Source organism: Amblyomma americanum, chromosome 3, assembly GCF_052857255.1.
Source record: "Amblyomma americanum isolate KBUSLIRL-KWMA chromosome 3, ASM5285725v1, whole genome shotgun sequence".
NCBI lineage: Eukaryota > Metazoa > Arthropoda > Arachnida > Ixodida > Ixodidae > Amblyomma > Amblyomma americanum.
The window spans coordinates 85,084,005-85,107,617 of record NC_135499.1 but is presented as its reverse complement, the minus strand read 5'-3'; the positions used below and the strand labels follow the sequence as shown (position 1 = coordinate 85,107,617).

The 23,613-nt window shown below is 47.0% G+C and overlaps 1 protein-coding gene across 1 annotated transcript in view; it reads left to right on the top strand.

The window, feature by feature from the left end:
• Positions 1-23,613, top strand: part of LOC144123874 (uncharacterized) — a 64,488-nt gene that overhangs the window by 17,608 nt on the left and 23,267 nt on the right. Inside the window, 10 exon segments of the mRNA XM_077656598.1 lie at positions 2,555-2,643; positions 2,645-4,384; positions 5,103-5,194; positions 5,612-6,018; positions 6,021-6,448; positions 6,451-6,679; positions 6,682-6,821; positions 8,378-8,440; positions 9,420-9,825; positions 11,045-11,157. Coding sequence (XP_077512724.1) covers positions 2,555-2,643; positions 2,645-4,384; positions 5,103-5,194; positions 5,612-6,018; positions 6,021-6,448; positions 6,451-6,679; positions 6,682-6,821; positions 8,378-8,440; positions 9,420-9,825; positions 11,045-11,157 — 3,707 coding nt within the window.

Genomic DNA, 23,613 nt, shown 5'->3' with positions numbered 1-23,613 from the left:
TGGATTTGGATTTGGCTTCCATGGTTTTCACGTTGCTAACATAGCGTCACAAAATTGTGGAAACCGAAACCGAGTTGTGATTACTTCAAAATGGCTGTACCGCGTCTCTGCTTTACGGCAGTTGAATGACTATAAAATGAGCATTATATTCGAGTAATTGCAGTAATATCAACATGAATGCTTGTACCATTACGAGCTGCCTTTAAATGCTGCTATCCTGACTCTCCTATCTAGACAGGTGAGCATGAAAAGCTTATGTCATCCTTCACTAAATGGAGGGGGCTTTAAAAAAAGAAGCAAACGTAGCTTGATTCCCTGGATTGTTCTACTTCATTTCACACACTTAGCCTGCAGCACTGCCAAAGTTAGCTTGCGTAGTTGCACTGGCTCCATCTGCACCAAGAAAGTTGTTCACCATGAGTTAAAGTAAACACCTGTCTGCCTTGACCAAGCGGCTACCTTCTGTTGTGACAGTGTGCAAGTAGTACTTTGCTTTGTGGTGTCTACGCTGAGTCACACATAGTATGCAACAATGTGTAAACTGTGTATATCACTCCCATTTTTTTTTTTAGTGTCTTGTGGGATGGTTTGGAATAAAACACAGAGCAGTATAAAACAGCGTGCTAGACACTGCAGATCACAATGCTTGTGCATTGCCACAGTAAAAGGTACAGTTAGGCATTCATTCTCATTGATGGTGAAATACCGTATGTTTCAACATATAAGCCGGCCCGTTTTTTAACCCATGTATTCTTTGCATCCTACATACAGGACACTGCTTTTTTTGTGCAGTAACTCTTAAAGTTTTTTGTGTAAAAGCTTGCATGCACTAGGATAGGTTCAAGAGGGTCTAAATTTTTCCTGTGCAAGGGTTGCGTCGTGTGTGTTCAGTTTTGTGCATTTTGCGCATTCAGAGAGATCTGCCAGTATTCTCTGGGCACCATTTTCGAAAATTCAATCCCATTGACCGCACTATAATGCAGCAAGAAAAATGAATAATTTTTGTGCATTGTCATTAGGAAACCCTACCGTGCATGATGCAAAAAGTAATTTTAAAGTGAATGTCAATTTTTGAAATCAAGAGTTGGACGAAAACTCGTCTGGTCGGGGTGAGTCATAAAACGTGACATTGAAGACGCCGACCACAACAAAGAAAAGAACACACAAAAGACGCTTCGAAACGTGTTTTGTGTGTTCTTTTCTTTGTTGTGGTCGGCGTCTTCAATGGTCACGTTTTAATGTCAATTTTTGAAGTTTTACCGCACGTAACAGGTAGCAAATTTTCCTGGTATCCTATATTGTAGAACGGCTCTAAAGTCGATGTTGAGGAAAATATTTCCGCCTCCGCCAATAAATGGATTTGGGCATATATGGATAGATTAATAAATATGACCATCTGAAATTGAGGAAGTGGGGTCACACTAAATATGGAACTGACCTATTTGCGGGGGCTGGGTAGTTTCGTTGAGTTGCGGGTCAATAGTACATGGCCCTTGCTGGTGTCAGAGCTCCACTGGGATGAATGGAGCTCCATGTGGGAAAAAGAAAAGCAAAATACCAATAATTTGTATGGAAATCAGTGCCGCTATGGAAAATTTAAACTGCACTCCGTTTATCTGGCTCACTCGCACTGATGCCCTCTTCCCCGTACGAGCTGAAGATAGCGCAAGTGCAAACCTCTGCTTCTACCAGTAACTGCCAGTGCGCGGATGTACGCATGCATCACGCCAGAATCCAAAACTACTGGACTGTTTGCAGTTCAGTTTGCTGATTTCTTTGCTGGTGAGCCGGGCTGCTCACAAGAGTGAAAGGCACGGAAAATGCGTTTTTTTTTTTTTTTTTTGTCGCATTCTATCTCCAACTATGTCATTATGCATCTGCTGCTTTGAGCTGCCTGCACGTGTTCTGCGATGCCATCTCACCAGAAATGTCACCAAAGCACTCAAGGAAAAGGTTGCAACTGAACAGCATGTCATTGAAGGGAAGGTAAGCCAAGGTGGAATCGCTAAGAACTACTTATGAAAAATCACACTGTAACGGCTTGTATTTGGGGGCAACTTTTTTTTTGGCCGGAAGAGCTGCATGTTGTGGTGGGGGCTGATTTGTATTCAGATTTGAATTATGCGCAGCATTATACACTGTACTTTTTCTGTGTGGATGGAGCCAGCACAAATAAGTATGGTAGCTTTGGCAGTATTGCACAGCATAGTCAGTCATTTCAACCCACTCCAGGCCCGTTAAACTTCATTTCGATTTGCGCCAAACTTTTTTCACTGATCAGTTAAATGTCTTCGCAAAGTGCAAGTAATTGGCTAATGTGAGCACGTCATTGCTCCGTATATTCGCGTAGATGATTGGAGAGTGACGATGCAGTGTCCAGAAAGCTGTACTTTTGAGAGAGAACCTCAAAACACGAAAGGCAAGACACTATTGTGAGTGAAAGCTGTGCAGTATTGTGTGGTCCAGCATGCTGCCCATTTGCAAACTGCAAGTCTTTGCAGTTGGCATTGCACTTGATAATTGCCCTGATTTTATTTTAATCATCCTCATGCAGAAAAACCGGGGTCGGCACTGCTGGATGGTGAAAAGCCTGCAATAACAGACACAGGGCAACGGCAGTCCTTGCAGAAAGTAGAGACACACCCACGAAGAAACGCTCTCCATCACCCTCTCCACCTCTGGAAGTGCAGAGCACGCTGTCCCCAGGACCACTGTGATCAAACAAGAGCCACCGGAAGAGGACCTGGCATTAGAAGTGAGCACAAAATTGGACAAAAACACTGTGGCCGCGGAGAACGAGGTTCACCAAAACATGTCTCAGAATGCTGAGATTGTTCGAGACAAGGACACAAAGTGCTCGAGTAAAGAAGACTCCCAGGGATCAGTGGAACCCACTCAACCCACCGAGAACAACGTAGAAGTTGATAGAGCAGATGCAAGCTGCAAGGTCGAGAAAGGTTCTGTTGCAGAGCAAAACAACGCAGAGGATTTGTCTATGCGGGTCATGGGTGACGGCAGCGACTCGAGGGCACATGCCACCAGACCATCGCCACCACGAAACCAAGCACACGCTCCACCAAGCCGAGCAGTAGCACCGTTTGCCGACAGGCCGGCTGCCACTCACGGGTTTGGAACGACCAACGGGAACGGCACAGGACCACTGGAGTCCCTCCCATGCGACCTTTCGGTTGTGCATCGGGATGACGCTGCTGCGCTCATCAATGAGCCACATGCATCTGCGGAGGTCTCACCGCCTGCAGAAGTCCGGCGGGTCGTCGACGTCGGTGCTGAGGACCTGCGGACCGGAGAGAAGCCTGAGGAAGTTCGCGTGGCTGAAGAGAACGGTCGGCCCGAATCACCAGGCAGCATTCCACACGCACACGAGGGCACTGTGACGCATCCTCCAGTAGTGTCTTCGACGACAACCGGCAACAGTCAGCGTATTGGTGTCACGGAGCAACAATCACTGGCTTTGGATCTTACCCGGGCCCCTCCAGAGGCATTGTTGGCCAACACAACTGCTCCAACCATGTTGCCTACCAGCAGGCTGCCTTCCCAAGCCACCTACGCAACTGCACCTAGGAAACCTGTAACTGCCTGCGATGCTCCATCCCCTAAACCACCTAAACTACCTTCACCCCCTGCGGAAGACAAGAGCTCAGCTTTGCCGCCCACCTCCGCTGATTCTTCCCTTGGAACTGGTGGAGCAAGCACTTCGTCTTCTGCTCTTCCATCCGGTGATGTCACGTCTGCAACCGGTGCGGAGAGAACAGCTCTGCCTGTGCTCTCTGATGCCAGTGCAGAGAGTTCAGTGGCCAGCATGGCAAGGACGGTGAGTGAAGTGACCGTGAGCAGTGACCAGGTGCCTTCTTCCGACGGCCACCCTAAATCAGTCCTCGTGGAAAAGACGGCAGCAGAAAGCAAAGAAGCAGCGGGCAAACATGCCTCTGCAACTCCAGAACAGTACGGCGGTCCAAAAATTGCTGTTGGGAGCTCGGAAAAATCTGAATGCGAACGTCCACCTTCAGAGGCGGGTCAGTCCGACAGCAGCCAAGCAATAAAGAGCGACGCTGATAAAGGAAGTGACAGAAAAGCACGCCTTGAAACGACTGCTGTGTCTGATGCAACAAAAGGTGCTGACCTTTCAGCTGCATCTGCTTGTGGTAATGAGGGATCAACCAATGCTGACGAGAAGAGAAGAGCTGGTGTTTCAATGTCACCCTTAGACACAGAGTTGGTTACTGACAAGCTTTCATGCAACGAGAAGGGAGACATTAAAAGCGCTAAAAGTGACGTTGGCAGAGCAGAAGCTGAAAATGACAACGCCATGGCTGAAGCTACGTGTGCTAAGAGCAGCTCATGTCGTGCAGTGCAAATGAAGAGGTAAAAGCGGAAAAGGACACTGGTGCCCATTCTTCGAGCGCAGCTCTCTCAAAAGAGGCTGCTCGAAGCACTGACACCAATACTCACTCAAATGCTCACGGAAATTCGGAGATATCAGCAAAGCCTGCTACGAAACCACAGCATCAATTTCCCAGTGCAGGTGAGGGGAAATCCTCGGATGTGGTAGCAAGCTCAGCCCGGTGCAAACAACGAGAGCGTCTTGAGAAAGCAATTAAGCACCTTTCAAAGCCGTGCCTTGAAAAGTCAGGCCTCGGCAAAGCTTCACCATTGCCTCAAGCTCTGCAAAGTGTCGACAGTGCCTGTAAATCCGCCGTGGAAGCATTAAAACCACAAGACAGCAACCAGCCTAAAGGTATAGATGCCATTGCTGAAAAATGTCAGGCGAAACAAATTGCAGAGGAGCAACGGAGTACTCAACCCGAAATTGGAGTAAGCGAAACAACCACAAGTAAGAAGCACAGAAAATCACTGCATGACAAGGACGAAACAGCTACTTTGGATATACAGTCACACTCTAAAAAAGCAACTAGTGAAGGAAACGGTGACTGCATTCCAGGCTCAACGAAGATCGCAAGGCCAGAGGAGGATAAAGTAAGTGACGAGGCATCTGATAGCAATAAATCTTGTCCACTGGCAAAAGTACGAGCGACGAAGCTCTGAAGTGTTTAAGGGCAAAGCTTGTGTCATCTGGTGAGAAGGATGAAAAACAAGAAGACAGCAGTGCGTTGCAGAAATGCAGGACGTTCATCGCTCAGCATCGAGTCAAAAGCTGCAGGGTGCCATCGCAGAAGTAGGTGCAGACGTCACTGAAGCAGCAGGCACAGCAAGTGCAGACAGTGGAGAAGCAAGCATTAGCACTGAAACTGAGGGTGCTGTAAAGGAGGTGACGAAGCGGGCAAAAGACGATGCGAGTGGGGCTCCATGTGGGCACTCATCCGTTGAAGTTCATCCCACGGGTGAAACACGGGCAGGTCAGTGTAAGGCTGAGGATAAAAGTACACCTATTGAGGATGGTCTTTCACAGCCCAGTGAAAAAGAAGGAGCAAGTACTGCAGGAACGGAGAGTGCTGTTGAAGCGCCACTGCCGAAAGCATCTACTTGTGAAGAAGAAGCTTGTGAAGTGTCAGCACCAAAAAAGGAAGAAGATTGCACTATGGGAAAGAAGAAGAAAGGCAAGACAGATTTCCCACCAGATATCGAAGTGAAGAAAAGCAGAAGGCAGAGGAAAGGCAGGCAGGGGCCAGACGCTCTTCAAGGTGCTGAAGAAACGGCACACGAACAGAAAAGCGACAGTGTTTTCCTTTCAGGTCACACAGAAAAGGGTGGATACGAGCGAGGCATCTGCTGCAGGGGTGTCGTCGGGGGATATTGAGTGTACTGCTGCGTCTGTTAATGATGCAGACTCAAAAGAAGGCCAAAATCAAACTGTAGTAGCTGCGGGCCTCGCCAAAAAAAACGGAGCTGATGTCAGCGCAGAAGCCATGCTTGAAACTGAGGGCAGCGCAAAAGTCCAGAACAAGTGTGAAGCTGGCTCGGATGCTGAGATCAGTCACAAGGATGCAGGTAGCACAGATGAACAGACCAAGGCTGATTCGAGGGACGACCCCAAGAGTAAGCAAGGGCTCAAACCAATTCGCGAAGCTCTTCAAGGCTACGTGGAGAGAAAAGGAGAAGAGCGAGCAAAGAAAGCATTCCTGCTGCTGGAGCTAAGGACAACCACGAGGCATCAAAGGAGAAGGCCAGTGGCACGGGTGAAGTCACTTCACTTCCTGTGGTCAACCACGAGGCTGAACCAACGCTGGCACCAGGCTGTGACGGGGCTGAAAGGGTAAATGACAACGGCAACACGGAGGTGGTCAACACCGTAGGGGTGCCCGGAAAACCCGCTTCAGATGCTGCAGCGGGAGTTCGAAAACGCGGTGGTGCGAGAGGCCGCGGAGGACGTGGCAGGGGTCGAAGCCGGGGTCGTGGAGGCCGTTGGAGCCATATCAAGAAGCGCTCACAAGCTGTGTCAGGAGCACCCTCTCCGAAGAGACCCCGTGAGGAGGAGGATGTGAAGGAGATGTTACTGGTGACAGTGCACCAGTGCCCACAGACAGCGAACCCGCCTCCACCTCTGAGGCCACCAGAGGCAGGGGCAGGTCGCGAGGGGGCAGCCGGGGCAGGGGTCGGGGCGGCAGGGGCAGGGGCAGGGGTCGTGGCCTGGCCAGGGAGCTGGGAGCCGCTGCAGCCTGCCTCCTGGTTCCCTCCGAGGGAGCGCTGGCAGATGAGGACAGTCAGGGCGTCGGCGCAGCTCGCGCATCCAGCACGAGCAACAGAAGCGACTGTCGGAGCTTGCCCAGCAGATGGCTCTGGAGCAGCAGTTGAAGAGACATCTTGCAGGAGGAGGCAGCCAAGGGAAAGATCAAGAGCCCAAGGTGTGTCCATATTCCTCTGCATTTTCTCCACATTCGTCCACATTTATTTCGTAAGAAAACTATTTCAGTTGCAAAGATCATACACTATTTTTGAGAAAAAAAGAAAGACAATGTTTGCCTCTATCTTTTGCTGAAATTTTATTTTTAGGTTGAACAGATATTCAATTCGTATTCAAAAATTCGTATTCAAAAAGCGCTCCCATTGCTTAAATCTTGTGTGAACCTGTCAAAATGCATATCAGTGACCTTGAAAATTTCTTCACTGACAATTATTATTTTTAATAAACCTCATAAATGTACTCAGATGCAGAGGCACATCTCACACATTCTTTCCTGCTATCCTTCTCATGTCAGCATTGCATATGATGCTCAGCTCAGCTGCTTCATCGTATTGGTCATTCTTTAGCAGAGCCATTAAAGTCTAAATATAAGAGCATGTTAGTGGTGTTTAAACTTTTATACACAATAGCATAAATGACTGGTAGGCATTTTTAATTGATAATTATTTGCTAAAGGGTGACTGCTCTGCAACACTAAAGATGAGAAAGCTGTTGGACTCACTGTCAGTGCAAAACCGTTCTAGGTGTAGAGATTTATTTTGTAGCGAGAGCTACACTGGGCTACCAGTCGAGCATTTTGCGGTGCCTGGGAGAGGCCAGTTGTGCACATGCGCTGTTACCATGGCAACCGTAGGGGAGCAAGGGGCGGCGTGCGCTTCGCTGGCGCTGTGGCCGCGCGCCCGCTCTACCGTCGGAGCCCTGTGTGACACCACGCGGATGAGCAGTTGTGCGCATGCGCCGATACCACTGTAACTAGAGAGACTCCACAGGTACGCCGCGCGGTTTGTCGCTGCCTCGCCGCACGCCACTCTGTCACCTGAACTGCGCGTCACATGCGCAGCACTGTGTATAAAAGGCGGAGATGTAATGGGCGGCTGTATCACAAAGTTTGCCATGGATGCAGAGATGGATGCAGAGGAGGAGAGTCCAGCTGCAGCGGCGGTATTGACAAGGGAAGATTAACTCTTCCGATCCTGAGGTTGTCGCCTGGCTCTTGGCTACTCAACTAGGAGAGAATGAGCGTAAGAAGGCGAAGAGAGCAGAGGAGATGCCCGATCAGAGAGAGGAACGGCTTGCCAAATGGAGATGCGAGACTGCGGAGCATAATAGACGGTGCATAGCCGACAAGATGGAGCCCATTGTCACTCATTGCTAAACATACGGTACAAAAACAAGCTCAGCCAGGGAAATGTACCTCTCGCTACATATATCCTGGCATAGCCGAGCTAAGCCACTGCCAATTTTTTGATGTGCCTTGAAGTCGGCCTTTCTATTTTATCCCCAGCCAGTACTCCTGCTAGTGGATCACTTGTCTAGCATGTGTGCAGTGCTGGAAGTAGTCTTTCAGGCCATTCCATTGACCTTTCTGGGGACTTTGGCATTATTCTCATTTGCATACTCTGCTTTTGTGTTCAACAAAACCTGCATGCCGTGGTACCCTGTTGACTGTGTATGCAGACGCAGCACTGACTCGCTCTTGATGGCATTCTTTTCCAGAAACGAAGTCATCAAGCTGACAAGGATTACGTTCCTCCGGTGAAGAACAAGCGAAGGTCAAAGGTGAGAGTGCCCACAGGTGTACGTGCACGCAGGTCAAGTTAACAGCTACGAGGGTTCTGTGATGTTGAAGTGAATTTAGGGCAAAAACGGGACACGAGAAGGAACAACAGACAACATGAGCGCTACTAACAACTGAAGCTGTATTGCAGACCAGGCAGTGAATAAATAGGAAAGATGCAAACACACAATAAACCCTTGTCCTGTTTTTGCACTAAATTTACTTCAATGGAAAACGAACTCTCCCAACTTATTGCACTTACGTACTGTGATGTCAATGTCTTGTTGACTGTCTTACTGACATGCATAAAAAACTTAAGGAAAGCACTTTCAGCATTGTTAATCCCTTTTGTTATGCAGCCATGTAATTTTTCACCGAAACGCTTATAAGTTGCGGCAATGGCAAAGACGTGGCATTCAAGAGCAAAGCAGTGCAGTACTGTATGTGCAGTGTGTGTTCCACATCAGAAGGTCTCCAGAGCTCCTTGACCCACTGATGTGGCTCCTTTAGCGATGCCTCCTCTTGAAGGTTTTTGTCTCTCCTCGGTGTTAGTGCCACAAGTAATGGCGAGAAAGAGAAGAAAAATGAGAGCGGGTGCCGCCAAGGAACACCATTCTACAGTTCTTGTGTGAATAACGCATGGTTTTCAGTTTCGTTTGCTGCACATCCAAGAGAGCTGCCCAGAGATAAGTGCCAAACATTGGAAGGATGTGTTGTGAAAACCGGTTGTTTCTGGTGCCCTTGTTAAATGGGCATCTTGACTGTAGTCAAGCTTTGAATCATAGTTGTCACACTTAATCGGGGTTACTGCTAACCACAGGTTGTTGTGTTCTGCGTACGTAACCAACTCTTGATTCTCGCAGTTGTGTCACGCGATTGTGTCATTTGATTCTGGTTGTGCGACCAACCTCTGCAACTTGCAACTGTCAATGCGCCTTGACCCTGCTTGCGTGGGCGTTGCATTGGGGGCGATGCGCGCAGAAGGGCGAGGCCCACCAGGGTGACAAGGGCTCGACCAAGCGAGGCAGCAAGGCTGGCCGTGGTGGAGGGGAGGAAGAGGAGGAGGAAGAAGGAGAGGGGGGCAAGAGCCGCAAGTCCCTGAAGAAGAAGAAGAAAAAGAAGCGCCGCCGCGGAAAGCATGGCGGAGGCGGCTCGGGGGTGAACGGCACGTACCGGCGGCGGTCGCACCACAACCCCTGGGAGGCCTCGTCGGACTCGGACTCGTCTTCGCAGCCAGAGGATGAGGAGGAGCCCTACGAGGAGGAGGGCTACGATGAGGATGAGGAACTGCGCTTTGATGACGACAACGAGGATGAGTTTGCCTGTGAGGAGGTGGACCCCAATGCCGAGGTGGTCGTGGTCAAGAGGGCACGCACTGTCAAGAAGGGTGAGTCCCTGTCCACGCGATGTACTGCTCGCTCTCATTTCTCTATGTGTGGTCAGTGAAACAATTGTGGAAGTTTCTCTTTTAAAGCTCATGGGGAGGTGGTTGTTGGCTGTCATCAGGGCACACATGGTTGCATTCAAATGTGCTGATCAATGAGTAATGACTCAGTGATGTTGACGTTTGTTGTCTATGGTTGCTAATAGCATCCAAAGCAGTGTAATGTTTGCCAGGTTATCTTCATAGTTTGCTTTTTACTCTTGCACTCACAGCTCTGTAAGGGGCTTTCTTTTGGCTAAACAGCGCCAGCGTTACTTTTGGAGGGCGCAGGAAACTCCGCTTTCACGTTCTGGTCAGTCAGAGTATTCTAGTACTACCAAGGCACTGTGGGTTAGGGAGTAGCCATCCTCAAGTGTGGGCTGTCTGTGGTCGTGATGTCCAAGGGGCCCTGTAGTGAGCGTGATTTGCAACCATAACTGTCACTTCTTTGCCTTGGCAGGAGGTGGAGTGCTGGGTGGTCTTTTTGCGCACGTGTGTGTGCTCAAGTAGCAAAGTCTTCTTCGCACCAATTCAGTCTGCAGTCAGTTCACTGGGAAATCGAGTGGGTCGCGCTTGCATCTCTGACACTGCTCTTGTGGTGACCAGTGCTTTCAGGGACTCAATTGTTTCGTGTTTGTGGTCATTTGCTGTGCAATGCCACTCCATATCACGGTGTTTCCTTCATGCAGAATCACCGCACTGTGTGTGATTGTTCATGGAGCAGGAGTAAACTACTTTGGCAAGGTAAATCAGCCAGCAGTGCAAACAAATGCCGGATCGGGTCAAATCTGAGGGAGGAAGAAAATAAGGCTAGAGGAGGTATGGAGGTGTGTGAAGTGGCGACACCCAGTGGTGTGGAAAATGGGCATCCTGTTCAGTGGTTCACTTTGCAGTTGGGAAGAGAGCAACAGATGCAACCTACAAAGCATCCTTGCATACCTAAACATTAGTCCTGCTATACAGGACTAATGGCACAGACCAAAAATATCCAAAAAAAAGTAGCCCTTCCAGCCTACAGGTGTCGCCATTACGGGACCAGCTCTTAGCTGTCCGAAATGAATGTAGCGCCATTCGTCATGCTGGAGAGCAGTGTCTCTCCACACGTGTGTTGCTGCCTTGTGTACTCAAATGTTGGGCTCAGTTCATTACATTCGAGTGTTGTGTGCTGTACAAATGTGTGCAGTGCGCACCGAGGAGGAGCGGGGCAGCAGTGGCAGCAGTGCCAGTGAGGAGAGCGAACCGGAGCAAGACGAAAAGCCATGCGCCAAGTGTGGCAAAGGGGACCACCCCGAATGGGTGAGTTTGAAGAGGGGAAAGGAAGAAAAAATTATGCTCGATTTGCGTAGTCAGGCCAAATGCAAATTAGGTGCGCTAGCACTTTGGTTTTCTCTTTGGTTCCAGTGTTCAGATCCGTTGTTCACGAATGGCAGTTGTTCAGAAAGCGATAATGGTTCAGTGCACATATATGCAGAATTGGTCATTCTGTCCTCTGCATTCATAGACCCCTAGGAGTCCTCATACCACTTCTGGCGCAGTGGTGCAGTAGTTAAGTGATATTTTTTTCTCCCAAAGTCAGACAGCAGGAAAAACTGGACTTGCCCAAGACTGCAGTGATACCCTGAAGTTTTCTCTTCGAACGAAGGATCGTTTCCAGTAGTGTTGAACCTGTACATCTGTTGAAACACGCTGATTAGTGCGAATGAGCTTTAACTCTTCATTTCGCAGTGAGGCACGAACCACCTTTGCAGGCCGAGTGTTCAAATCTAGGTTTGCCGCTGCGGGGTTTAAGGTGGATTTAAGTTGTTCGATGATGAACGAATCACCGACCTGTCGAGGGTCCTTTTCTTTAAGCATTTCACCCCAGAAAAGCCAAGCACCAGGCTGGAGGAATGCTTGTACCCATTAAAACACCGGCGGGTACCCGGTGGCACTGAGGATCAAGCCCAGCACTTCCCGCATGCGAGGCGGATGCTGCAACCACATGGCCGCTGCTGCAGTGCTATAGTGATTCGCCACTGCCCTTCTATGGCAGGTGCTGCCATCGGTGGGAGTTCAGTTGGATTGAGACGCAGGTTGCTTTTCTCAAGCAACCTCTCGCGATTGAGTTGCCAGCTGCCACGCTGGGCAGGTTGCTAGGTTTTTATGTGTAATATATGTACACATATACACACACACACACTCGCACCTCAGGAGGTTGCCCATCACCCAGTGGGCAGGTCGGCAGCCTGCTGCAAAGCAGGCTTCAGGCAAGCAATCAGATGGACAAACACACAACAGCTAAGTGCGATGCCCACTATAAGTGCTAGTGCACTAAAACTTGAGGGGGCACTTAAGGTTCTCTTACAGGGTGGACATGATAGCATTAATGGGTCTCTTCGGTGGCATGGGGTTCTCTTTGCGCATCACATTGCAGACACGGATACAGCATAGACCGCTTATAACGCATACCACGGGAGTTAGAAAATTTGCATTATAAACGGTACTGGACTGTAACCAAAACGTAGCTTTTCCATGCATTCGCGTTTTCAGAATGGCCAGCCTACCTTTCAAAGTGCACCTGAAAACGCATCAGACGCACAACACTGCAATCACTGGCAACAAAGAAGTTTATTTGATCTTTCTGTCGAAGCATCGTAGTGAGTGAAAGAACGACGTTATTTTAGTCTGGCAATGCGACTGAAATGCGTTGCGAATGGCTTCATCTTCAAAAACAGCGAGGCACTTCAGCGCTTTGCTTACTGAGGTTTCTCTGAGCGCATTAGTGGCACAGTTTGTTGCAACAGTCGAGCGCGTCTTTGCATGAAACTTTTGCTGCACTTTCACTCTTTTCGTTGGGCTCATCCTCGGATAGAGGCTCATCGCTACCACGCACCGCTGCCACAGTGTGTTTATCTGTGGCGGCTACTTCACACACAACACCGTCGGGGTCGGCGACGACGACGACAAGCTTATCTTGTGCCGGTCCTTGAAATGCTGAATACAACTATTCAATGGGTTGAAACGATCATGCCCCAAAATTTTTGCAAGGCACCTGGCCTTGGCTTGCAATGTCGAGCCACTCCCAGGAACGCTCTGGGCCCGTACCTGGTGAAACCATTCAAACAAAGTGGCAACATCTTCGTACTTTGATGCACGAATCCGCTTCCTTGCAAGTGACGCGATGTGTTCCTGCAGCTGTTGTCGCAACTTGTCGCTGTTCTTCCAAATGGCGGACACAGTAGTGTCGGCAACACCGTAGTTTTTTGCCACCGTAGCCTTTTTCAAACCGCTCTCGACGTCCTTCACAACGCTTTGCTTGGTTTCGAGAGCTTACCGTTTCCTGGCTTTCGGAGGAGCAGACGCCATCGGAACTGAAGACAGCCGAGGCTGGTAGACTTGCTCACGTTGTCAGCTGACTTGCCTACGTTGTCAACTTTTCGCTACACGCAACGACACATACATATCTCGCTCATGGGCTCAGGCGTGACAAGATGCTGCCGCATGTGCACGTGGCAAAAGCAGCGCTCGCAGCGTCATGCCATGCGCTCACCGCCGCCGCCGCCACTCCAGCATGCTCGTCTGGCTGTGCCACCATGTGCTTTCAAGTTTTGTCCAATCAGTGTGCCCAACGAAGTTGCATCGTAGAGTGAGAGGAAAAAAGCCTGCTTTGCGATTTCAGTTTTTTTTTTTCTATCCCCGCCTGCCTTCGACCTCGCCTTGAACCACGCTGACAACACTCCCCGCCTCGCCTGCTGCCCCCTTCTTGCGCAATTTGGGAAGCATGCTCCTCGCGCCCGCCTATACCCACAAGCCCGCGCAGGTATGCGGGCCGCCAGGCTTTCTAGTAACCACACTGTACACGGTCTTTGGTTGCGCGCTGCCGCCTATTAAGCGGTACACCAATACATTGAACCCTATGGGAAGCGAAGCGGTTGTCACAAAAAGCCGCGTATAGTGCGGTCCCGCATTATAAGCGGTTACGTTATAAATGGCCTGAGCTGTACTGTTTTTTCTTTCACCACCACATACACCTAACCTACCCTTGAGAGTACAATGCAATAGCATTAGAGATCCCTCCCATGCACGTACTTCTTTTGTCTTGCCTAGGTTCTGCCTTTGTGCCCATATATTCAAAATTGGTTATTCTCTACTTTACATTCATAGATTGTGGGGACCCCTCATAGCACTCCTAATGCAGCGGTGCAGTTGTTAAAGGGGCCCCAAAACACATAATCAGTGCATTGTTTTGCCTGTTGGTTGCATAGAATGAGTTATAGTGATGCTATTAGCATCGGTCGTACTGCGTATACTCTGTTTGGTAATATTTTAATTAGCTTGCAAAAACAAATACATGGTGCTGACGGTGTCACCACCATACAGTGGCGGTTTTAAGCAGTGGATATGACATCACTTGGCGAGAGCTTGATAATTGGACAAAAAGTAAATATACTGCAAATTGTGTCAATACTAGAGAGTCATTTTCATTTCATTTCATTTATTCTACCCTCAAGGCCCGAGGGCATTGAAGAGGGGAGTGGTTGTATACAGGGGTTTAGTACAAGGCGTTTGATTTCTAATTGTACAATGATAGCTAAGGCGGAACAAAAACGCTGATGGTCGATGATGGAGGCTGTACTTCCGGGAAGGTGGTTCCAGTCCTTTGCTGTTCGTGGAAGGAAAGACTCAGCTGCGCATTTTGTTTTAAAGAAAGGAATGCCGATTTTATGCGCATGATCAACTCGTGATGAAACATATGATGGAGGAAGTATAAGATCGCGGTGCAGTCTGGGGTTATGATACATTATTTTATGCATTAGGCAAAGGCGAGCGTGCTTTCGACGGCTAGCAAGAGATGGTAACTGTAATGTATTCTTCATAGAGGTTACGCTAGCGGTACGGTTATAGTTCTGAAGGATGAAACGTGCCGAGTTATTCTGAATTAATTCGAGGGAACTGATCAAGTTTTCCGTGAAGGGATCCCAAATGGACGCAGCATATTCCAACTTACTACGAACGACAGATTTATAGAGGAGAAGTTTCAAGGAAGTGGGGGCAGAGAGAAAGTTACGGCGAAGGTAGCCGAGGGCACGGTTGGCGTTGTTAATCATTGAATTGATGTGAAAAGACCAAGTTAGATCACTTGCTATGTGAACGCCTAAATAGTGGTCTGAAGACACTTGTTCTAGTTCGATGTTATCTAGATGATAAGAGGTGGGGTGTATAGAAATGCGTGACACACGTAGTACTTTACATTTGGTTTTGTTTAGTTCCATTTACCACGTATTACACCACTCAAGAATTCCATTAATGTCTTTTTGCAAAAGAAGAGAGTCGTTAGAGTCGTTAATTTCATGAAATACTACACAGTCATCTGCAAATAAATGAATGTGGGAGGTAACGGAAATAGGAAGGTCATTAATATATATCAGGAACAAAAGGGGCCCAAGGACAGACCCCTGTGGGACCCCAGAATGCACGGAAGTGAATGGAGAACAAATGTTTTTAGCCATTACAAACTGTGTTCTATTACAAAGGAAATATTCTAACCATGCTAAAACATTTGGGAGAAGATTTAGCTTGCTAAGTTTAAAAAGAAGTAGTTTGTGACTAACCTTCTCGAAAGCCTTGGAGAAGTCTAGAAAGATACAGTCCGCGCATGAACGACGATCCAGAATAGCGTGAAGTTTGTGCGTGAAGGTAAGTAACTGCGTCTCGCACGAGAATGATTTGCGAAAGCCGTGTTGAGCGTCAGTGAAGAAGGAGTTAGATTCGAGAAAGGTAACTAGGTTAGTGTATAGGATGTGCTCAAAAATTTTGCATGGTATGCTGGTTAGTGATATTGGGCGGTAATTAAGAGGGGAATTAGTACTACCTGACTTGTGCAACGGAACCACCTTCCCGATCGTCCAGTCCGCTGGAAGCACTGACGTCTCAAGTGACTGCTGGAAAATTTTGGAAAGGATGATTGAGGAATAAAGTTTAGTACTCTTCAAGAACTTCGCGTTAATTAAATCAGTTCCATGGCTTGTATAGGTCTTAAGGTTTTCTATTTATTTTTCTATTCCTAGGGGCTCGATGGATATTGCATCCATGATTGAGAATTGGCAGTCCTCCACTGTAGGAAACGTGATGGAAGAAAGAACAAAATTGCGACAAAATGTTTCATTTAGAATTTTAGAACAATCAGTATCAGCGATAGTTGAACCGTTTTCATCTAACAATTTAATTGAATGATTTCTATTGGGATTAATGGCACGCCAAAATTTTTTGGGATCATTTGTGAGCGTGTTGGGCAGTGTGTGCTGTAGAAAATGATCTTTGGCGTTTTTCATTGCCGATACATACACGCTATTTGCCGCATGATAAGCTTCCCATATAGAAACGGAGTTACATTTTTTTGCGTTTCGGTAAAAGCGTTTTTTTCTGTTACAAAGCCTTCTTATGTGAGCGTTGTACCACAGTGCATTTCTATGAGTTTTAATGGTGTGTAGGGGGATATATCTTTCCGTTAGTTCGTTAACCTTAGCAACGAAAATGTTTCAGTTCACCTGCGCCTCCCGGCTATCAAAATCTGTTAAAAATGCATCGAGAAATGGAAATAGTTCTTCGTTGACAGCCTGAAAGTCAGCTCTGCTATAATCACGGATACGCTTGACTTTCTTGTCAGCGTTATTGGAAGGAATGCAGAAATTAAACGAGACTAGGAAGTGGTCACTTATGCCGGGCATGCAGGTCAAGTCTGAAACGAGATCAGAATGGGATGTCAACACTAAGTCTAATATGTTAGCAGTGGTGTCTGATAGACGGGTTGGTTGGGATACTAGCTGAGAGAGGGAAAAGAGTGAACAAAGGTTCAAGAACTCATTGCCTTGCGACGATGGGGATGATTTAGGAGTTATTTCCGAAGACCATGTCAGCTCAGGAAAGTTAAAATCGCCTAACAAAGTAATGGGCGCTGCAGGGTGCCGCGTAACAACAAGGTCAAGCACATCATGCAATTCTGATGGAAGGATAATTGGGAGGTCGATAACATACACCAAAAACGTATTTGTGATGGTTTTTGTGTTTTATATTACATCAACAAAACCAACTTGTTTGCCTAGATAAAAGCGCTGTAAGGCAAGTAAAGCAAAAATACACCACCAGAGCCTCTGGCTATTTTTTTGCATCGAAGGACTTTGCGCCTCTCTGTGCACATCCTACGACCTAGCACACAGCACTTATGGCTACTCTCTATGTATCTGAGAACGGCTTTGCGGAATCGATCCGATCGAGCCATTGCCTTCTACAAGCATTCGTTTCGGTCTCAAGGAAGGATGCAAAGAAAAAAGCCATTCGTTTCACACATAGCGGTGCACATCGTCAGCTTGTGGAGGATCACCGGGCGGCGGCGCCAGATGGCGCCACATTCCCTTCAACGGCGCACGCGCCTTGCTCGCCGTGACTAGTCAGCGCATTCCTAGCGGCAGGCCATGTTACGCATTAAGCAGTAGCAGTACGCGCTATGCTAAAAGTATCTAGTATCTTGCGCAGGTCGTCACTCCGTCACAGTATCTCGCACTCGAGTTCAGATCCATAAGTTGGGGAACGTCACTGATCAGTGTTAACTTCTGCGCCGCCGACATGACGATGAAGCATCGCTAGGTCAGCTGTGCGTTCTTGTAGTTGCTGTAACCATGAAAACGATGCTACCAGCCTTGGCAAGAACGAATTACAGCAATTAGGCAACCATGGTGTGTAAACTTACGCAACATGCCATTGGGTCATCATTGGGAGAGTGAAATTGGAATAGGAAGCCGCGCGAAAATCGAGTTGAGGGCAGCATTTTATCTACTTGTATTCTGAAACTTCTTCATTGAATAACTCCCGTTCTTATGCATCGATTTCTGTAATTCTTTCTGAGTCGGCATTTGTGTGACATAAAGAATCCATCTTGAGTGTAGCCGCATCCGTTCAAGCAGTGTTTCGCAGCCCCTTTAAGCAATGCGCCACTGACCTGCGATGGCACGTGCTGTCGTCGGTGGGGCTTGGGAGACCCAGGTTGGGAGCAAACTGCCCACAATCCACTGGGCATGTTGTGATGGTATCACAAGGCACGTGACCTAGGTGGCAGGTGGGCCACTGGATTTTCCGCTCATAATGCTGACGGTGACACCAATGATGGTGGATTGCCTGCGGAATGGAAGCCTTAAGGCTAGCATATTAATCAAGGTTGCAGCACCATGTCTATGAACGTTGCAGTGTTTTTCTGTACCACCTCCCATTGCCTTACGAGGAGTACGTCAAAGAGGAGGCTGGGAAGAGAGAGATCAGTCGTAATGGAGACAATGCCTCAGATACGGTGGCTTAGCTATTTTTGACGGTGTCACTGCGAGTGCACGAAAAATCAAGCAGCCAGTTGCGATGCATCTAAAATTCCAGGCGCTCTTTTACATTAGCTGTATAGGATATGTTGGGGTGACATGAAAAACTCCAAATAATCACGCATGTCTGGAAAATAAGGCATCTGAATTTTCAGTCGGCGACTGTAATTGGCATGTTCGAACAGGGTATCACTGGCAGCTGTCGAAGCCTGATAGCTCCCTGCAGAGCGTGCCCCACAGGGAGCATTATATACAGTTCTGCATAAATTATGCATATTATACTTGTCACAAGCACTTGCACTTTGCTGTTGTAACGTTGCCGTTCTCAAGCTACAGTGCAATCCACTTATAGCAATACTGAGAAAAACCGGAAAATCCAATCGTTATAACCGATTATCGTCATGTCTGGAACAGCAAAAAAAAAAGCAAAAAGAATGCACCCACATATTCCCCCATGCATGTAGCCAACACCACAGGCGCTCGTGTCAAGGGCGCATGATGTCTTGGTGCTCTGCCGCTCTGCCAAGTTTGCCCCAGAGCTCCCATCAAAAGTTTATACGCTATGATGTTATCAGCACATGACATCTTGGTGTGCTGCCAGGGTCTGTGTTACAAATGCATGAAACAAAGGAATGCGCTAAGAAAAGGTTGTTTTTAAAAAAAAGCCACTAAATTCTCAACAACAAAAGTGTGGTGAAGGGGGCTCAGCAATATTGCCTTTCTCTTAGTCACCACCATTTTTACCCTGTTCACAAATGCACAAACAGGCGGAAATGGCAGAAACAATGTTTGTATGAAAAAGCGTTGCACAGCAGCGGCTAAGAAATCTCTTTCCTCCTCCCTCCGGCGATTGCAATGATGATTCGGTGGTAAACACCTTCTGGGCGGCCAGAATTCTTTCGTTGTTTTTGTTATTTCACCAATAATTTTATCATTATATGCAGTTTATTTTTACATAAAGGCAGTGGGACAAGTGATAAATCTAAAGAATCTGATCGTTACAAGTGATAAATCTTTATAAGTGGATTACACAGTGTCGAATGGGTCCTCTCTCACCGTGGCAAAGCTATGAGAGGACAGGCTGGACATAAGCTGGACATTTCATACAGACAGGAATGCAGAATGCGAAGCACCAAAAGCTAACACTAACAAACACGACACCACGATAGACAGTCAACAACGAATGTTGCGTGATAAATTCCCTTAAAACATGCTTCAGTTTAATTCGTGCAACGTGGCAAAGTGCACTTACGCAAGGTTCCACAAGCTCACTCATGCTGAGTTAGCCGAAAACACTCGACTGAAGTCCATTTATCACATACAGCATGTCACGTCCAATCCTGTGCTGCTAGCAGCGGTCTTTTGTGCCGCTCATGTCATCTTATCCTCAGAGACGTTCGGCAGGCTGGATATTACTTGACTGCTTTGCTACCACAACCTCCACGTTCATAACTTCTCATGATCCCTGCCTCGTCTCCTCGGCGCAACGGCGCACCACCTCAGAATCTCCGTTCCATCTTCTTCTTTTGTAGCCCCTCCATGTCACACACATCTCATCTTCACTGGCGAGTTTGAACTGCTCTGTCCTCTTCACGGACTTTACACTATCATTTTCTTTCTCTTTTTTTTTTTCAAGTTGACTGCTAAGTTGGGAGGGATCATCCCTCGCACAAGTACGATCAGATGCAGTGTGCACTTGGGGCAAAACAACATTCCGAAGTACGTGGATTGTTTTCATGCGTTCAAAAGTGCCATGGCATCTGCATTCACCCTTTTAATGTCACTCTGCTCACAACCATCACCCACACTGCTTGCCATTTTTTGTTTTGTCATCACTCAGCTCAGTGGTACTCAACTAGCTTCAGTACAGTGTGAAGGCAAGGACAAGTGTCGCGCTTATATTTGGCGGGGCTGAAAATGACTTTTTGTTGGGCTGGCCGGTTTTACACAGATGCCTTTCTTAACCCCTTAATCATTTTGGATGAGCTGCGCTTGTCCTTGCCAAGCCGTCCCCAAACCGTTTTGGATGACTGTAGCTCGTTCTCGCTGAATAGGTTCTTCCCTTCAGCATTTCTGACGAGCAGTGCTCGTGTATGGCTTAGATGGCATTTTGCTCGACGAATGGCAACACTGACCTGTTAATTTCGTTTTCTTCTACAGCATAAATATTTTTTTGTGTACGGAAACCTGGGTTTTAAAGGTGGCATCCGGCAGAGGCGACGCGTGTATAGCTGGCCTGTGTTCTCGGAAAAGACGCCTTTCTTTGTCGTCATCTTCTTCAGACGATGATGATTCAGGCACCGAAGTGTACATTGTTTCAGGGAGCGAGGACGACAGTGATGACGTTGTGCTGAGCAGTTTTTCTGATGAAGAACAGGACAGCTCAGAAGCGAACTTTGCGAGCGTGCGCCAGTGGATGAAGATCGACGTCAGTAACATCCCTACGCGACCCCCTTAGTTACCTTTTCTAGAAGTTCCCAGTAAGATGTTCACTATAAGCTTGCCTGATGACTTGATCTCAAAAGATAAAGTGCAGCCGGCCTTCTGATGTACTTGATCTCACATGTCTTCAAGAGAGGCACTTTCTGGCTTACATCCGTCCAACCGAAAACAAGGCAACACCAACCAGGAAATGCTTCATTCGCTGCAAAAAACATGGAGACAAGGGCCTGAAAATTAGGAAGGAAACACTTTTTTTGTGCAAGACCTACTACAAACCATTATGCATGATCCCTTGTTTTGAAATTTACCACATCGTCCCAAAGCTTCCTCGGAGAAACAATCAACTGTTTGTCATCACAACTCAGTGAAAGAGTTCAGAAATTGTTGGCTGTGGTCATTATTTAATTTTTATTGCTCATTACCACCAGGAAGTTGGTTTTCTGTATTGTGAGAAATAATAAACTTGAATATGTTAATTTGATTTCGTGTTTGCTTCAAATATTTTTTAAAGATCGAATGCATGCTTTTTATTGCAGTAATAATTGAAATGAGGAATAAAAAATAAGATGTTTTGTTAAGAAATTTGTTGATATAACAAAACGGTGAAGCAGGTTAATGTTTTCTGGTATTTTGCTCAAGCACAGAATGCCACCCTTTTTTTTTATCTATGAAAGGGTAGCAACAAATGTAGAATGCAGTTCCTAAGTTCTGTCTCTCAAGTAACATTGACAACATGGAAGATGGTGCTATGTTCACACAGAGCTCTTAGCTGTGGTTACTGCTAATGGATGTCGAAGCTGGAAATGATACCATTCACAAACGAACTGTGATTGTCTCTCATGTAAAGCTCTCATCCCAAGAAGCCATGCTACAAGTAGAAACCAATTTAATACAAGCACATGTTGCTGTGCACTTTCCATCTGCACGTTAGAGTAGTATTTAAATAGACTCCTGTTAGGACAAACTTGGTTAAGCCGAATTCTCAGATGAGACGAACAAGTGAGACAGTTTGGTTGGTTTCCCATGGGACTCTGTCTAAAAAAAATCCTCCTCAAGATAAGCTGTTTAGCTTGTCCTTCGATTAAAACGAACTTTTCCAGTGACCGTAAACTGCGGGGACCCCACGCAATGACACTTACGGGGCATCTGCGCGGCACGACGGAAAGAGAAATTATAAAAGGCTTCTACGCAAGAAAGTGCACCCCTGCATGATGGCTTCCACGCACCTTCGCGCAAAGCCGCGAGAAAGCCGTCTTGCGAGAGCGCACTTTCTTTGGGGAAAGCTCTCTTGCTGGTGCGGAAAAGTCAAGGCACCATCACGCCTACACTAAAAGGCACGTATGCTCAAGGTGCACCCGCTCGTTGACTTGGGGCTTAAAAACTGTGGCGCCGTATTTTCAACAAGCGCGGCTTCGCATCATGTGTTATCGGATTGCAGAGACGGCCAGATATCGGCGCTGCAAACATTGCCTGCAGCAAGCGGAAAGATGCGTGGTATGCCTGCCTGTGGCATTGCTACAGCTATGTTACAGAGCGAGATAAGAGGGAGATGCACAACTACCCTGCTGGGCTCCTTTGAAGCACTCGCAGCACAATGGAAAGAAAAAAAATCGGAAGACACACAAACAGCAGCTGCTATAGGAGACAGTGAGATATGAGAGACTGGGAAAAAAGAAAACTACGTCAATGCCATTTTGAAATAGAATAACATGAACTTGTTTCATGATCTGTCTTCAGCTCGCTTCATGCATTGTGTTCAATAAGTGCTCTATTTACAATTATCCTCTCTCTAAAAGGCTGTTTATTCATTGCTTTCATGTAACATATATTTATTGGCACACCTAGCATCCTCGCGTATCTTTTTTAGGGGCACATTTGTTCAGACAAACTTCTGATAAGACGAACAGATTTTCTGGTCCCTTCAAGTTCATCTTCAAGAGAGTTTGCTGCACTTGCTTAATGAAATTTTTTTTTTCCAGAAAAGTTTGCATCAATTCAGGAGGAGGGCTCATTACACAGGGGAAAAAAACTTTTGACAGAGTTTTTTGTAAGAGTTGAAATTTCATATCATACATCTACCCATCCGTTCGTCCATCCCTCTGTCCATCCATTATCAGCAAAAACGTGCTATCGACAAGTAGCATCCCTGCATCACCCATGTTTGTGTCGCCGGTGTTTGGCATTGTTCGCTTCACGTGCTGTTTGATGTATTACATCACCAGTAAGCTGCAGCAAGATAAAGTGAACATGCTGGACTCGAGCCCCAATGGTCTTGTGTGCGTTTTTTGTGCGAAGTTTTAAAAACAAGGTAGATTCTCAACGGCAAAAGTAGGGGGAGGTGGATTCAATACGCGAGTGGGTTCATTACACACGTAAATACGGTACTCTTACTGTATAGCCTTCAGTGTGGATACATGTCCGTCAAAAAGACAAAGAACCTATAAATGGCTCATTTGTGCTGCAGTTGCACTCACAGGTCACATTTGTGTACAGAATTTTTGGTTCATCTGTGGGTGACCAAAATTTATTGAGGGTCAAATTGCGTGCAGTGAAAACATGCGGCACTTTCTTGGTGTAGTTTAAACTCCAGCTCAAGTTGTAAGGAGATGTGGGCCGCACGGATACTGCGAGTGATTTGCTTTGGTTTGGTGCAGCCAGTCACTATGTCAGAAAGCATGTAAATTTCTTGCTTTCGCTCTTGTACAGGCAAGCTCTGGCACTATTATCAAACATAGTAACCTCACAAAAACAATTAAGGTATGACAGCACTCTTAAGATAGAAATTTTCTTCAAAAAAGACGTTTTTCATTTTTATTTCTTTTATAACCACAAGTAAGTAAAACCTCATTGATATGTTCCCGGTTCATACGATTTCCCGGTTCGTACGATCAAAATCGCAGACATTAAAAATGCCCCATAGAGTTACACTATATTGTTCCCGGAAAACACGATTTCCTGGCTACTACAT